Source organism: Peromyscus leucopus, chromosome 6 (assembly GCF_004664715.2).
Source record: "Peromyscus leucopus breed LL Stock chromosome 6, UCI_PerLeu_2.1, whole genome shotgun sequence".
Classification (NCBI taxonomy): Eukaryota; Metazoa; Chordata; class Mammalia; order Rodentia; family Cricetidae; genus Peromyscus; species Peromyscus leucopus.
Genome location: NC_051068.1, coordinates 78137244 through 78153947, shown reverse-complemented (window position 1 = coordinate 78153947; position 16704 = coordinate 78137244). Strand labels below are relative to the sequence as shown.

General features: G+C 40.4%; 1 protein-coding gene across 2 annotated transcripts in view; it reads right to left on the bottom strand.

The window, feature by feature from the left end:
* Ptpn22 (protein tyrosine phosphatase non-receptor type 22) overlaps positions 1-16704 on the bottom strand; it is a 48659-nt gene that overhangs the window by 18391 nt on the left and 13564 nt on the right. For both annotated transcript variants that reach the window (XM_037206956.1, XM_028859340.2), the window contains exons 2-13: positions 14509-14617; positions 14176-14252; positions 13961-14056; positions 13533-13571; positions 12396-12467; positions 12235-12294; positions 11494-11636; positions 10889-10955; positions 8560-8637; positions 6199-6285; positions 2403-2479; positions 1447-2270 (exon numbers count right to left, since the gene is read on the bottom strand). In XM_037206956.1, the coding sequence (XP_037062851.1) occupies positions 1447-2270; positions 2403-2479; positions 6199-6285; positions 8560-8637; positions 10889-10955; positions 11494-11636; positions 12235-12294; positions 12396-12467; positions 13533-13571; positions 13961-14056; positions 14176-14252; positions 14509-14617 (1729 nt within the window). The remainder of the gene's footprint in view (positions 1-1446; positions 2271-2402; positions 2480-6198; positions 6286-8559; positions 8638-10888; positions 10956-11493; positions 11637-12234; positions 12295-12395; positions 12468-13532; positions 13572-13960; positions 14057-14175; positions 14253-14508; positions 14618-16704) is intronic.

Genomic DNA, 16704 nt, shown 5'->3' with positions numbered 1-16704 from the left:
AGCACATACTTATCAAGAGTTCAAAATCATTCTTGTTTATATAAAGAATTTGAGGCCAGCCTGGGTTACCTGAGACCCTGTCTGAAAAAAACAAAACAGGAAAACGAACAAACCAACAAAACCTGGGGAGATGGTTCAGTGGGTAAGACTGTACTGTGTGAGGATGAGCACCTGAGCTCAGATTCCCAGCATCCACATGAAAAGCCTGAGTGGCCATGTGTGCTTATAAGCCCAGCCCTGGGGGGAAGGGGCAGAGACAAGGGCTTGCTAGTTCCCAGCCTGGGGCAGGGCAGTGAAAGGCAAGCTCTGAGTTCAGTGTACACACACACACACACACACACACACACACACACACACACACACACGCCATACACACAAAAGAAGGAAACAGAAACTAATCCCCACACTTGAGAGACTAGGGCAGGACTGCTGTGAGTTCTGGATCAGCCTGATCTCCATGAGTTCTAGGCTTGCTTCAGTAGGAAGAACCTAGCTAAATCAAGAAAAGAGGACAGAAAGAAATACAGGCTGGGCCTATCCCGCCATGATAGAGCTCTTGCCTGACTGGCTAGATTCAAGTCCCATGACTTCAAAAAGAGGAAAAGGGAAGCAGCAATCAATACTGTTATAGAGCAGAAATTTTCTGTACTAAGTAAATGCTCTTTATGGATTATCTGGCAACATGCCTAAGCAAATGAAACTTGCTCTTTGCTTCTTTCATCTTCTACAACAAATTATTAGGGTCTGGGCTAAAGGTTCCACCTGCCTGACCTGCCTGAGGCACTAGTTCCATCCACTTCACTAAAAAGAGAAGGGCAAAGAAAAACACCAGCATATAATAACCTCTAATAGTATATTCACTATTACTTTCTGACTACTCAGTTAAACAAAACAGTGTGTTGGATATGTAAAAATCTAGAATTATAAGGCATAAATATGAAAATTGTGTTAAAAGATTTTAGAAAGTCGCACAATACTAAGCAAATATCCTCATCTACTAAGATGAGAAAAGCGCAGGAAATCGGGTCCTACCACTCCCACTCCTACAGGAAGGGAATTCAATGCTTAGCAATGTGCTCAACGCATTACAGGCACTTAAGTGTGTAACAAATATTTCGGGGTGACTGTGCCGTGCTGTTGACCAGTTTGCCCTCTGTACTTGGGAAGCTGCTTCTGTATGGTAAAGGTAAACTGTGGCTGTTGATAAACAAGTCAAATGAGGATGCCGTGTTAGAAGCCTTCCTGTTGGCGAAGATAGGTCCCCAAACCTGACAGCCTCGGTGCTATTATCTTTACAGCACACCATCAGAACACTCCTAGAATTTATTTCTTTGAGGAGAAAATGAAGAAAAAGAAGCAGAGGAAGAGGAGGGTTAGGAGAAAACAATATTTAATGGAAACAAGGCAAGGTCCAAAGCACTATACAAATTTGAGAACATAGCTTACCTTCTGTGGCTGTCTCTTGGTTTAACAGTGAGGGGAAACTGCTCACAGGGCTTGCCATTAAAGAATCGCGGGAGTTGCAGTAGGAAAGGGAGGTTGTGGAAGAGGCTGGCAGCAGACCACAAGGACAAGTGACTCCGTCTTGCTTCTCAGGCAGATCAAAAGACATCTTAGAATCAGCACTGTTTGGGGGTGACGATGGGAAATAGGGATCTTCTACTAAAGACGTGCAAGAATGCACTCTAAAAGTGTTGGGGCCGCGCTGCAGTACACAAGGGTCATCGCGTGCTGGGTGCTCAGAGGCACGTGGCAGTGAGTAATTCAGTTCCTCGGAAGAAACGTGGACCACTCTTTGTGCCTGCAGCTCCATGAGACAAGGCGCATGCAGTTGAGATTCCAAGAATGAAGAACCGTCTTCCATGTCCAAGTCGCTTGTTTTTCTCCGCTGAATCCATTCAAAGGGAGTTGATTTGGTCCGTATCACCGGCCCCTTTGAATTGCTGCACCTGCCTGCTGTGGTGCTAGACGGAGTACCAGGACATGACCCGTGCAAAATGGAACCGAAATCCAGACTCTGGTATTTCTGAAGGGGCTCTCCCAGGACTGGAGAGGCCTTTGCCTGCCCTTCCCTGGTTATGACAACCTTGTTGTTACACCCACAGTTTAGCTCTAAAAACTCAAAAGAAGGGCTTGATTTAGCCGGACGCAAAACGACCTCTTCCTTGGCACTTATTTCAGAAGTCCTATCAAAGGAAGCCGCGTCTGCGCCGTCCACTTCCACCCTTGCTTTGCTCGGCTGCTCTGTCGTTTTCACATCTTTCATGGCGCTGAAACAAAAGGAGAAAATGACGATGCCATACCGGAAAGAGGTCTCTTGCCAGCAGCACAGAGAAGCAGAACGTGAGATTTCATCCCTCAAGCACAATTAGTCAGCAGTTAGATATGCTTAATTTACTCACTTTTTTGGTAAGTACGGAGGACAAGAGTCAGCTTGTACAGTGAGATTTTGTTCAGGAATTGAAAATTCTGCTTCAATCTTCAAAAGAAATGTCAAGAGTTTTTTTGTTTGGTTTGGTTTGGTTTTTAATGAAGCAACGTCAATAAAATATTTTAATATTTGAAGACTACGAAGTAATACCCCCCACATTCCCACTCCCCAACACACACACACACACACACACACACACACACACACACACACACACACACACACACACACGGCCCAGGGACCATCATGGAAAGGGGAGAGAAAGCTCAGGGAAGAATGGACTGAAACCGTGTATTCTGGACATGATGAGACCACTGCATTCATAAAATCAAGCCAATCAACATTCAAGCATGGAAGTGGGGCATGGGCACAATGATATCTAAGCCCAACAAGTTGCTGTGGCCATCGATGGCTCCTGGAGAAGGGAGAGTCCAGCTTTATTCAGGATGCGGCTCCTGGTCGTCCCCTTGCCCCTGCGGTTGGCCCACACCCAGGAGCACATTGAGCTGCACAAATTAGAGTTGGTGGGCTATTTTTATAAAAGAGGACATGAAGTTAAGAAGGGGTAGAGACATGAGTGTGAGTTCTGGGAAGAATTAGGGGGAGAAGTGGGGGTAAATATCATCAAAATATAGTGTAATAACTTCTTAAAGAATTAATAAATATTGTATTAGATATAAAGCAGTATGTTTATTTAGCTTCAATGAATTAATATAAAATGAATGATATATTTGTTTAAAAAAGAAAGCTCCTAGTTGAACAGCCTAACTTTACATTTTAAGGAACTAGGTGTGTGTGGGGGGTGACTAAAATCAATCTCAAACTGCAACAGCAAGAAAATATTGAAGATTACAGTGGAGATAAATGAAATAGAGAACATGAAAAATGGAAAAGCTGAATAAATTCAAAAAATCAATAAAAGTGATTATGCTTTAGTTACATTAAGGGAAAAAATTCACCAGCAGTGATGGCACATGCCTTTAATCTGAACTCTGGAGGCAGAGGCAGGAGGATATCTCTGAATTCAAGACCAGCCTGGTCTACAGTGTGAGTTTCAGGACAGCCAGGGCTACACAGAGAAGTACTGTCTCAAGAAAAAAATCAAAGTATTAATGGAAAGTGAGAAGACAGGGAGTGAATTGCTAGCACATTTTGGTAAAGTGCTTCTGCTCAATTCCCAGAATAGGCCCCTAAAAATAAAAAATTTGGCATGGTGTAATACACTATAATCCCAATACTAGAGAGGTGGACAGAGGACCCCTGGGGTTCCTGATAGTTAGCCTATCCTAATTAGTGACTCCTGAGTCCCAGTGAGAGACTCATCTCAAAAACTAAGGTTGATGGCTCCTGAAGAGTGGCATCCGAAGTTGACCTCTGGCCTTCCATATCTACACATGGACCCTCCCTCACACACAAGATGAAAACGTGGACATTACTACTGATCTTTTGGAAACAAAAAGAATTAAAATACTATAAACAATTGCATAGGAGTACCACATATATTGATTGCATGCTAACAAATTGGATAACTTAGATAAACTGGTTAAGATCTTAGAGATACTCATCCTATCAAAATTGGTTGATTAAGGGAGAAATAGAAAATCTAAATAGAACTCAACTAGTAAGGTGATTTAATCAATATGGAAACTAAAGAGTCTGGTTCAATCCCCAGGACTGGGGGAATAGAAGAAGGACCCATTTATATACTGTCGGTGGAAACATGAACTAGCATGTGTATTATGAAAAATCAGTATGGAGGGCCCTCAAAAAATTAAAAACAGAGCTACCATATAATTTATCAGTTCAACTTCTGGTATTTCTAGAGGAAATAAAATCAATGTAGTGTACTCATATGTGGCATATTCACAATAGACAAGTTATAGAGCCAAACCAAGTATCCATCCATAGATGAATGGGTATAGAAAATGTAGCATATATTCATATGCTATTACAGCAGTATTATAAAGGAATACTATTTCCCCCTTTAAAAAGAGGGAAAGAATGGCCTGGAAGAGAACCTGTGTTTAAACCCCCAGAAATCACATAAAAGCCAAGTCTGATGGACCTAATCCCAGTATTGAAGGCAAGAGACAGGTAGATCCAGGGGAGAGAGGGCTTTCTGGCTAGGCAGTCTACTCAAAACAAAGAGCTCTAATTTCACTGAGGAAGACATCCTGGTGTTAACCTCTGGCCTCTACATGCATCTGCTCTGGTAGATACACACACACACAGTGCCAGGCATGGTGACACAGGTTTATAATTTCAGCTGCTTAGCAGGCTGGGGCTAGAGGATCATAAGTTCAAGGCCAGCCTGCACAACTTAGCAAAACGCTGTCTCAAAATTGAAAACCAGAGCTGGTGATATAGCTCAGAGTGCTAAAGCAATTGCCTGGCATTCACAAGGCCCCATGTTCAATTCCAAGTACCATTAAAAAATAGTAAGGGGGGCAGGAATCTGGAAAGATGACTCATTGGTTAAAAGCATTGACTGCTCTTCCAAAGGTTCTGAGTTTAATTCCCAGCAACCATGGTGGCTCACAACCATCTCTAGTGAGATCTGATGGCCTCTTCTGGCATAAAGTTGTACATGCAGATATAGCACTCATATATATAAAATAAATAAATCTTTAAAGAAAAATAGTAAGGATATTTTGTTGTTTTTGGCAACATGAATGAACCTAGAGGACATTGTGCTAAGTAAAAGAAGCTAAACATGGAAAGACAAATACTGTATAATTCCTATATAGACTCTAAAGTAATCCAAATTCATAGACACAGAGTAGAATGGTAACTACCAGAAACTAGAAAGAGGAAGATTTTGAGGCAATGTTGGTCAACAGATACAAAATTTCAACTAGAGCCAGGCGGTGGTGGCACACACCTTTAATCTCAGCACTTGGGAGGCAGAGGCAGGCAAATTTGAATTCAAGGCCAGCCTGGTCTACAAAGTGAGTTCCAGGACAGCCTACACAGAGAAACCCTGTCTGGGAAAACAAAACAAAACAAAACAAAACCAAAACTAAACAAAATTTCAACTAGATTAAAAAGAATAAATTCAAGAGGTTTACTATAAAATACAGTGACTACAGTTAATAATGAGGTATTATGTATTAGAAACTGCATAGACTATAGTTCTTAAATTATAAATATATAAAGTAATGAATATGTTAATTAGTTTGATTTAGTCATTACACAATGTATACAAACCTTAAAACATCATATTATATATTATAAATATATTCAATTTTGTTCTGTTATATTTTTGTTCTTTGAGACAGGGTCTCACTGTGTAGCCCTGGCTAGCCTGGAACTCACCAAGCTGGCCTCCAAACTCACAGAGATCCACCTCCCTCTGTCTCTGGGATTAAAGACATGTGTCACCACACCTGGCTCAATTTTAAAAAAATTGTGAGATGTATGCTATAAAGTAAGACAGATGGGACCTGAAAAAGCACTCACCTATGAATTTATGAATTCAAATTTAACTTGCCAATAAATTGCCTAAAACTTGGGATCAAAACACATGCATGCCCTAATTAAATTCAGTTTCTAATTTTAGCTGTAAATTATATGTAATAAGGTAATCAAGTTGTGAATTTTCTAAGTTAAACTACCACAAATTAATTTGTCCTCTACAGGAGATTTTGACATAGCCCTATGAAATCCTGACATTCCAATTCAGATGTGACCATACATAAGCCCTACAAATAATCTGAGATACTTTGGCCAAAAACATATGAAAAAATAATATGTAATTTCAACATTACCTCTCTTCCAGAGTGTTCATCTCCAATAATATCCATATGCCTCTTAAATAGTTCTAACACAGCACTATAGACCAGTTCGTATTGTTCCTGGAGAGTATCACAAGCCAGGCAAATGAAGAACACAGAAACATCAGGTGAATTACAAAAACTGATTTCAAAACAGGAACATCTATCAACACGTTACTAAGCACAGTAAACAGCGCTGTATGCTCCATCATTCACTGCAGATCTGTATGTTCCTTTAGGCTATGAGAAATACTTATTTTACATAACTCTAGCTAACACACAAGGATTTTATGCCATGTTTCTTTCATATTCTAACCCTACTTTTTCCTTTTTATCTTTCATCTCTCTGTTTTCTTTGCTAGCATTTTTTGTTTACATGTTATTCTAGATGTATCTTGAGTAAATCACCTTCATTTATGGAAAAAATCAGGTAATGGGTGGTATATGAATTGATAACTTCAATATGTGTTTTCTAATTTGACCTTCACAATTGCTCTATGAGGTAGGAAGGCTATTATACCTGTTTACAGTTTGTCCAAGGCCATTCAGAAGTAATTCCTGCATGTGACTTATAAACTGAATCTTCTGACTTAGTTTAGTGTATTTAGATCAAGTTGCTGAAATTTTGTCCTAGTAAAGATACCAAAGAAAAGTAAACCACTGAATAAAAAGTTGAAAATCTGTGGTTACAAAAGGATTCAATGTAGAGAAATGAGACCTCTATTCTTACCATGTATTACAAGGTTTACGGCTTGTAATACTTGTAATACTTCATTTAGGCCTGTCTTCTTCCTGAAGCACTTCCTCTCATACTTTACACAATCCCATACAAATAAAGGATGTTTCAACGGGTGTTTTTTAGCAGGAGAACAATGTAGCATCTATAACACCCAATGTAGTCATGGAATGCTATCATTTTTTAAGACAGAAAACATAGCCAGCAATTGTGGTTCCCTTCTGTAATCCCAGCACTCAGGAAGCTGAGGCAGGAGGATTGCTGCAACTTCAAGGCCAGCCTGGCCCCCAATGTTAAACTCTAAGCCAGACTGGGGTATGAGATAAGACCCTGTCAGAGAGGGACAGAGATAAAGAGAGCCTGGGTGGGAATGGGACTCACACCGGAAGCAGCGTCTGGCTAGATAGCCATTTTGCAGTGTCGGAAGAATCAGCTACAACCGTTAGATTTGTTTAGCTAGTTAGTAACAGTGCTGAAATAGGAAAGCCTCCGGTTCCCTTCAAACTCCCAAAACTAGGCCCGACAGAGATGGAATTTTCTGAAATAGGGTATGCTTATTAATTTAGCACTGCAGTTCATATAGCAAGGCTCATGCTTCCTGGTGTCTGTGAATTTATATGCATTACCTTCCTTTCAAGCCTGACAGCACTAAGCCATCTAAGGCTTCCAGTTCACATAAACTTTCCCCTCATAGTTGAATATAGAAAACACCTACAGGCAACACATGAAAAATTATTGTTTCCACAACCTGCTCATGGAAAACCTGTGTGGGTCAAACAGACACTTTTGTATTAATAGCTCTTCATTTTTTCCCTTCATTCACAACTGTACATTAAAATATCTAAACTGCCACTTTGAACTGCTTCATCTCAAACTTGTGTGCAAGTTCATTTGTAAGGGACTTGAAACATGTCAAGGTCTTTCTACTTAAAGACAATTCTTAAAAATGTACAAAAATGTCTTATACGTAATAAATATCAATAAAAACTTGAATGCATGAGTGAATCGCTGAGTGGGTAAATGCTAAGCTCCATGTTAAAGATGTATAAATGTATAAAGCTGAGTGAAGTTATTGGTGTATAAATATGTGTGAAATCAATGAGAGATTTGGGCTTAGAAGAGTATTCCTAGTGAAATGGACAAGTGTGGGCAATCTAGCATGGGTTCAAAGGTTGTAGGGAATGGTAACAGAAGCAACCAACATGTGACAGGCATCTGCTTGTTCTAATTTCATTTCTCATTGCTTCTTAATGTAGAAATCATATCATTTCTTGAAGCAGAAATGGCAAGTCCCTGATTTTCTGTGGCTTTGTAGATGGATTTTTAACTGCAAAACTTCAAGTTAACTTATGACCCATAACATTGGCCGGTTCTTTCTAATAAGTCAAACTCACTGAATTTTTTTCAATTTCTTTTGTAAACAAGAAATAATATTGTAGACAGTAAAATATGAGGAATGAAAATAATCTGACCCAGGACAAGGGCTGCACGAAGACCAGGGAAATCCAGAGTTAGAGGAAAACACACAGTAACAAGTTAGTGTCGCCCGCACACTCAGCAGCTTTGGGTGTGTCACCATGAACACAGACACACCCGTCATCTCTTCACTGAGTCCTTACCTGAGTTTGAACTAGTGAAGGCCTCTGTGTTCGCATTTCCTGGATCAAACTAAAAACGCTGAAGTTCTCAGGAACTATCTGTCAAGTCAAAGAGAAAACTCTTTTACTTCTTTTTTTTTTTTTTTGCTAACAAACGGTGCCATTTTCTCATAGTTTTGTACTCCTGTGACACCCATTCCTCTAGTATAGAACAACACCAAGAAAAGAATGCTTTTTCCCTCTCTCCTTCTCTCCCTCTCTTTCTTTCTTTCTGACAGGGTTTCATTTAGCCCAAGCTGGCCTCAAACTGGCTGTGTAGCCAAGGATGCCCTTCAGCTTCTTCTACCTTCCAAATGCTAGGATTATAGGTATGTGCACCATACCCATGATCCAGGTTTACACAGCTTAGACAGATCAACCATAAAGCATTGTTAGCCAACCACTGTACCAAGTGAACTATATCCCTAGACCCAAGGGACTACAAAATACGTGTTTTTATTCTATGTGTATGAGTGTTTGCGTATGAATGCACCACTTGGGTGCCTGGTACCCACAAAGGGCAGAAGAGGGCATTGGATCCCTTGGACCTGGAGTTACTGATGACTGTGAACTGACATGTGGTTGCTGAGAGCCAAACTCTGCAGCCAGTGCTCTTCACCCCTGAGCCATTATCTACAGCCCCAAGAATGTATTTTGAAAGCCAATAGTTTCTTATAATTTTCACCATGATTTAGAGCCATAGTCTCAACCTTCCTAATACTGTGACCCTTTAATACACGTTGTGGTGTTCCTCATGTTCCTCATGTTATAGTGATCCTCAACCATAAAGTTATTTTCATTGCTACTTCATAATTGTAACTTTTTATGCTACTATTATGAATTGTAATGTAAATAACTGTTTTCTGATGGTCTTAGACAACCCTTCTGAAAGGGTCATTTGACCCCAAAGGGGTTGTGATCTACAGATTGAGAAACACTGATTTAGAGGCTGGTGTTGTCACTAGAAAAGACTGACTAATATAATTTAGAACAATTTTACATGGTGATAAAATGTCTAATGCCACAAAGATAAGGCTTAATAGATAATTTATCTGAGGTTTTATGAAATAAAAGAAGTTAGAAAATCTAAAGCCCTATTTTAAACTTCTCATTTCCTAACATACATAAAAGCTGATTTCTAAGGAAATCTAAAACACTGGCTCTTCCAGAGAACCCAGGTTCTATTCCCTGCATCAACTTGGCAGCTCACAACTGTCTGTAACTAATTTCCAAGGACCGATGCTCTCTTGTGGCCTCTGTGGGCACTAGGCATATACAAGACACACAGATATACAAACAGGTCTAATACCCACTCACATAAAATGTTTAATTTTTTTTTTTAATTGGCCAAGTATGGTGGCACATGCCTTTAATCCCAGCACTCAGGAGACAAAAGTAGATCAGATTGTGTTCGAGGCCAGCCTGGACTACAGAGTGAGTTCCAGGACAGCCAGGGCTACACAGTGAAACTCTGTCTTGGAAAAAAAAAATGTTTTTTCCCTAGAGATGGAGAGACGGCTCACTTGGTAAAGAGCATGAGGACCTGAGTTCAGATCCCAAGCATGCACATGAGAACCAGGCAGTCCAAAATCCCAGTGCTCAGGGAGACAAATGGGTCCCTGGAGCCCAGTATCAGCCAGCCTATCAAAATTAAGATTCAGTAGAGACCCTGTCTCAAAAAAAAAAAAAAAATAAGATAGAAAAAAAGTAAGAGAGACCCCAATATGAATTTCCACATATGCACCCTACACGCACATCCATGCACATATCCATACACACACACACACACACACACACACACACACACACACACACACACACACACATTTCTAGACAACAGCACAAAGCTCGGTTGTAGTAAGTTGAATCCATCTGCTAAAACAGTTTGGACAACAAAGGGGGAATAAACAATTCAGGGCAGCAGTTCTCTGACTTGAGCATTTCTCAGAATCACCCAGAGGGCTTGTTGGCTCACACCCTCCAAACTTTCTAGATTCATCAGTGGGCAGGAGTCCATAATTTATATTTCTATCAATTTCTGAGGTAATGTTGATCCCAGAGAACTGTACTTCGTCATGTTGGAGATCAAACTTAGGGCCTCCTGCCATAAGACAAGTATATTATTATTAAGCTGTACCCTCTCCCCCTGGGACCACACCTTCAGAATCACCATCTTAGGAACCAATTTAATCATGTAACAGGGTAAATTTACAAATAACCCACTCTGTAAGAAAAGGTGAGCAGTGAAGATGTTCTGAAAGTGGAAGATGCATGCAGCAAGAAGACAGGAAGCGTTTGCTGGGAAACTCACCCCATCTTTCAGCAGCATCCGCGTGTAATCAACGGCACAGATGACGCCCGTCCTCCCGCAGCCGGCGCTGAAACAGAAGACCACGGTAGCACGTGCACTTGATGAGAGAGAACTGATGATGGTTGGAAAATTCCTTAGTAGATTGAGGAGGGAGGAAATGAAACTTTTCAAGTCCTACCATGTCCCAGAACATGTGTGTCATGCCACAGGAATTGGCAACTTCACACGAGAGTTCCCAGAACCACTGTTCACAAATAACTTTAAAGAAATCTTATGTTTAGCAAAATGTTTCAGTGAGTTTCAGGTAAAGGTTCTTGCTGCCTTTGCCTAATGACCTGAGATTCAATCCCCAGAACCCACATGGTGGACAGAGACAACCATCTCCCCAAAGTTGTGTTTGGATCTCTACATGTAGGCTGTGACACATGTACATGGGTGCACATATGTGCATACACACAAACAATAAATCTTAGAGAAATGAATTTAATGCACCAGTTGAATTTATACTAGATTGCTTCAGCTCTTGACTTTTTTCTTTGAATTGCGCCCCAACCACAGCCTCATTTTGCTTGTTCTCAATGGAAAGTTCACTCACAGCATCTCACCTGCAATGAACGCATATGGGAACACAGTCGTCTTCTTGGTAACAACGTATATCCCAGATGAGCTCAAGGATGGGGTCTATAGATGAAGGCACATCGTGGTCTGGCCAATTCTTATAATGAAACTGGTAAATAATTCTAGTTTTCTATTAAACAAATAGACAGAACAAATGGAGAATTCAAGGTCAGGATTCTACCTCATTCTACCAAAAGGTTAGTCTGATTAAGTTCCATCTATACCCTTTTATTCTTGCAATTTATTCTGCTTTCTTCTATAAACCTCTCAAGCCTTATGAAAATAACTGAAAGTAATATGAGGATGTTTTCCATTGTCTTATCCTTAACAACCCACCTCTATAAGAGGAGGTAGATATGAAAATAGTACAAACCAAATCTTCCTCAAATTAGCATGTCTCAAATAGTTCACAGACATATTGGTATATTGAATCCCCTGGCCTTTAGCAAGTCAGGGTAGAGTCTAAGGCATCGTCGCTGTCATGTTGGTCCCTAATGTCTAACCACTGTTCATAATACCTCTGTTCATACTACCAATATCACTTCTATGTGTGCTGTGGTGCGAAACAGATTGGGGGCAGAGTGTCTTATGACTATGAAGGCTTACTCAAGACACAAAAGGCCCTAACGCTCGCCATAACTGTATGCCCAGCCTGAGTCATACACATACATGTTTACCTCTCTTATCTCAGTAGGCTCTCAGCATTATCACTCCTGTTCTATACTTACATTATTGAACTTGGCTTTCAGAGTCCTGATTATATAATCAGACTTCTTTTTCTCAGCTTCCTAAGGAGAAAATTAAATTATCAGCAATTTCAAGAGCACGCTTTCTAAAACGTAGATCCTGGAGGCTTTGCTTAGCCATAACAGAAACACATCATACTTACACAGAATATAGAAAAAGGGCCAAACTGCAGCTGTGTCTCTCCTGGCTCAGCCCAATAGCGTTCACACTTTTTCTGTTGCATAAAACAGAAGGTAATGGTTTCCCTCCATATAGTCCAGTCTCTCCTGCAAGATGAAACCCACTCCCTCATCCAGAAGCAGCTCTGTGTCCTTCATCTTAGGTTAGGTACAGCTAACCCCCTTGGAATTCAACTCCAGCAATATGCTCAGGAATCTCCAAAGGATAAAAAACAGACATTAAAGGATGTCTGAATTATAGACTTCCTAGGAGTCTGAAAAGTAGAAATAGTGATTGCTGACTTATGTTCAGCATCTCAAAAACCCTAAAATTGTTGACTAAAACAGTTGCACCAGTTAAGTGCCAGATCCCCCAATTGTGATTGGAATTCCCAACTTGGAATGGCCACAGTAGATTAGAACAGCAATGCCAGTCACACTGTTAGGTTTAAATTTTCTAACACCACATTTAAAAATGAAAATAGGTGAAACACATTTTAGCCCAATATTTATACCAAAATATTTAAATGTAATCCAGATACAATAGTACATATGTGCTTTGCCTTGTTATTTTAACAAATATTAAAATCCTATGTAAATTTTATATTCATCACTCAAGTAGAATGCTAAATTTTCATTGGAAATATTTTCAGTTATAGTAAATCAAATTTATCTTTGAAAAAAGTTCCACATACCCCAAAATACATTTTTCAATAGCTGAAGTTTTTAGTTTTGGAGCAATTAAAATAAAACCATTGAGTTCTTCCTCCACGCAATCCCTGGCAAGTGCTTAACAGCTACATGTGGTGGTGGATGTTGTTTTGGGCAGCACAGGGTGGGTCTCTAATGGACAGTTAAAACATCTGATTATCAGAAAGGAAGTGATATTCTTTTCTCCTTTACTTCCTTTCTTCCTTTCTTTAACTTTAGAGCACAAGAGTTACTGGGAAAATGGATAAAAGGGGTTCTCGGAGGTGAAACCCCCTATGCATCATGTGGTATCTCCAAACTGAAAACTGGGAAAACGGTATGGTTTTCCCCAGACACACTTAAAGAAAGTTCTACCACCATTGCCCCTCTTACTTTAACTTCAGGTCTACCAGGACTGAAAAGCAACTCACCTTTCCCATTTCAAACTCCATACACGCCATAACAATGACCTGAAGGCAAGACACAGAAATTTAACCATCTACAGAGTTAGAGAAGACAGTCCTGCATGAGTCCCGAAGTCAGAAAGTATTAAGCGTTGTTTTTCTGTCAGCTTTGCTTTCTAACCCAAAAAGAAACCCTAGTGGACTTAGGAGATGGCCTTACTCTTCCTTCTTTTTGTCCCCACTTCCCTGTTCTCTTATCAGCATTCTTGTTACCAAGAGAGCCTGTCAAGGTATCAGCTTTCATTTTCTTGAACACAAATACATTGTAATATTGATAAAAGGTACCTGCACTCTGAAATCTCACCAAGCCATAAGAAAAGCACACCTGGGAAACCTCAGTCACATCCTGCATCCTGCCTCCTCCACCAAAGCTCCAAGAGCAACCTGGCACTCACCAAGACACGATATTCCCAAATCATCCTCCAGAAGTCCAGGACAGTTGTAGATAAAGGACCCTGGGTGGCAATATAAGCCCTGGGTCCATAGACACCCTAAAGGGAATAGAAATCACATGAGGTGATGACAGACAGCTTCTTCTCCCTGGTCCTCTCCCCATCCCATTTTAGGTGCTCAGAAAAATATGGAGTGTTTTTATTTCCTCTCCATCTACCTTAATAAAGCTGGCATTGATATAGCTGGAATCCTCATCAGAAGTTATCAGGTTCAGCTCTACCAGGCTATGGTCATCTAGAACACAAGAGAAAGACACGGTGTAACTAAGGAGTCCAACATCAAGCGTTTAGTCAGGTCTCAAGAAGAGTGGTTGTTAAAAGTGTTTGATAAGTGAACAAGTAATTGAACGGATGAATGTTCTTTTGTAGTCATAAATAGTACGATTGGTTTGTCAGTGCCATATTCCAAGATTAAGGACAAGTACTTGGTTAAAAAGTGGAGAGGTGGATAAAACTGGAAATATAAGCTTACAGGAAGAAATGGAACTTACAGGGCAAAATATCCTTGTATCTGTTTTTCTTGATATTCTTAGGCTTCTGGGCCACAGTTGTAGGGTAGGTTTTGTCTGCCTTGTACTTGGTAGATTGCCTTTTCAGCTTCTGTAATACAATTCCAAGAACAATTTTTCCAAAGAAAGAAGTAAGGGGCTCATTTTGGTATAGTAAGTACTCCCTTGCAAGCAGGAGAACCCGAGTTTGATTCTCAGAGCCCACATAAAGCCAAGTGTGGGCCGGCATTGGTGGCTCATGCCTTTAATCCTAGTATTTGGGTGTCATAGGCAGACAAATCTTTATGAGTTTGAGGGTGGACTGGTCTACATAGTGAGTTCCATGCCAGCCAGGTAAACATAGAAAGACCTTGTCTCAAAATAGAAATAAGTAAACACATTTAAAAAGCCAGGGGTAGTGGCTCAATTTGCAATGCCAGTGCTGGAGAGGGGGAAGCAGGTGGGTTCTTGGGGCTCACAGGCCAGCCAGCTTAGCCTAATGGACAAGCTCCAGATCCCAGTGAGGACCTTGTTTCACAAAACAAGGTAGATGACTCCTGAGGAAAGATATCTGAGGTTGCTCTTTGCCTCCATACATCTGCACTTAGAACCAAATACACACGTACACTACATATGGGCATATGCCCACACATGCCCACACATGCACACACACACACACACACACACACGCACACGCACACGCACACGCACACGCACACGCACACGCACATGCACGTAAGGAGAGAGATAAGAAGCTACCTCTAGAGAGCTGTTCTCTTCCACTTTTCAGACATTCTACCTTAACCCTTTCAGCATCCTCTGGGGCTAGTTTCTTTCAGGACAGGAAATAAGGATGACATAGTTGAATGACTTTGGAGAAGTGAAAAGATCAAACTGCAGCTGAGTCACAGACAGTTAAGACTTAAATCTGAAACTGCTCAATATTTAAGAAACCAAATAACTTCTGAAAGTGAGCTATGTGTGTGCTCCACCCAAGGAACAGATACCAAGAGTATGATTTACTTTCTTTATAGGGTCCATTCTCTAAGTAGAAATGGCGCTTAAGTTAAATACACTCTGTTTGTAGCGGTCAAAATTTCAGAGACTTCAGTTCCAAAGCATTTTTATGTGACTCAAACTTTAAGCCTATTTTTGCAGCAAGTAATAATCCAAACAGAATGATATTCTTTATGTAGAATATGATCTGAAATAGGCAGGGGCTATCTTAATATGGTTGGACAAGAGCCCTTAAGAACGGGAAGATAATTCCTTAAACGTATTCCCATTTTTTAGTGTTACACTATAACACCAAATGTGAGGTCAGAAATGATATGATAATTTCTCTTCAGCTTCTTGTCTAGAATTAATGTAGTACAAAATTTCATCTCTGTAACTAAAAAAAGAAAAATATGTGAACTAGGCCTGAATTTTGTGAGACCTGACCAGTTTGCAAAAGAAGACAGTGATAGCAAGTGAAAATGTTTAGTGAATTAAAATGATCTTCATTATTTCCATACTTATTAATAGAGAATTGGTCACACAAAGGGTACCAGTTATTTCCTAGGGGCTAGATCCCTCAGCATTCTCTGGGTCTTTATCCTCTTTAGTTTCTGTTTGAAATGTTCTTCTTTCCTTGGCCCGCATTCATATACATTTTCTTGTTTCTACTTTCTTTGACCCATTATGCTGGCTAGTTTTATGTCAACTTGACACAAGCTAGAGCCATCTGAAAAGAGGGAACCTTGATTGAAAAAAAAAAAAAACAAAAAAACCTCCAAAAGATCCAACTGTAGGGCATTTTATTAATTAGTGATTGATGGGAGAGGGCCCAGATCACTGTAGGTAGTGCCTCCCCTGGGCTGGTGGTCCTGGCTTTTATAAGAAATCAGGTTGAGCAAGCCATTAGGAGCAAGCCAGTAACTCCTCCATGGCCTCTGCATCAGCTCCTGCCTCCAGGTCCCTGCCCTGTTTGAGTTCCTGCCCTGACTTCCTTCAGTGATGGACTACAATGTGGAAGTGTAAGCCAAACATACCCTTTCCTCCACAACTTGTTTTTGGTTGTGGTGTTTCAACATAGCAATAGTAACCCTAACTAGGACACATCGTTCCCACTTACCTTTATACCCAACACACAAACTGTAAACCTCTGACTCTCTGCTCTTCTCTTGATATGGTCCCCCCTCAGAGGTAGCCATATAC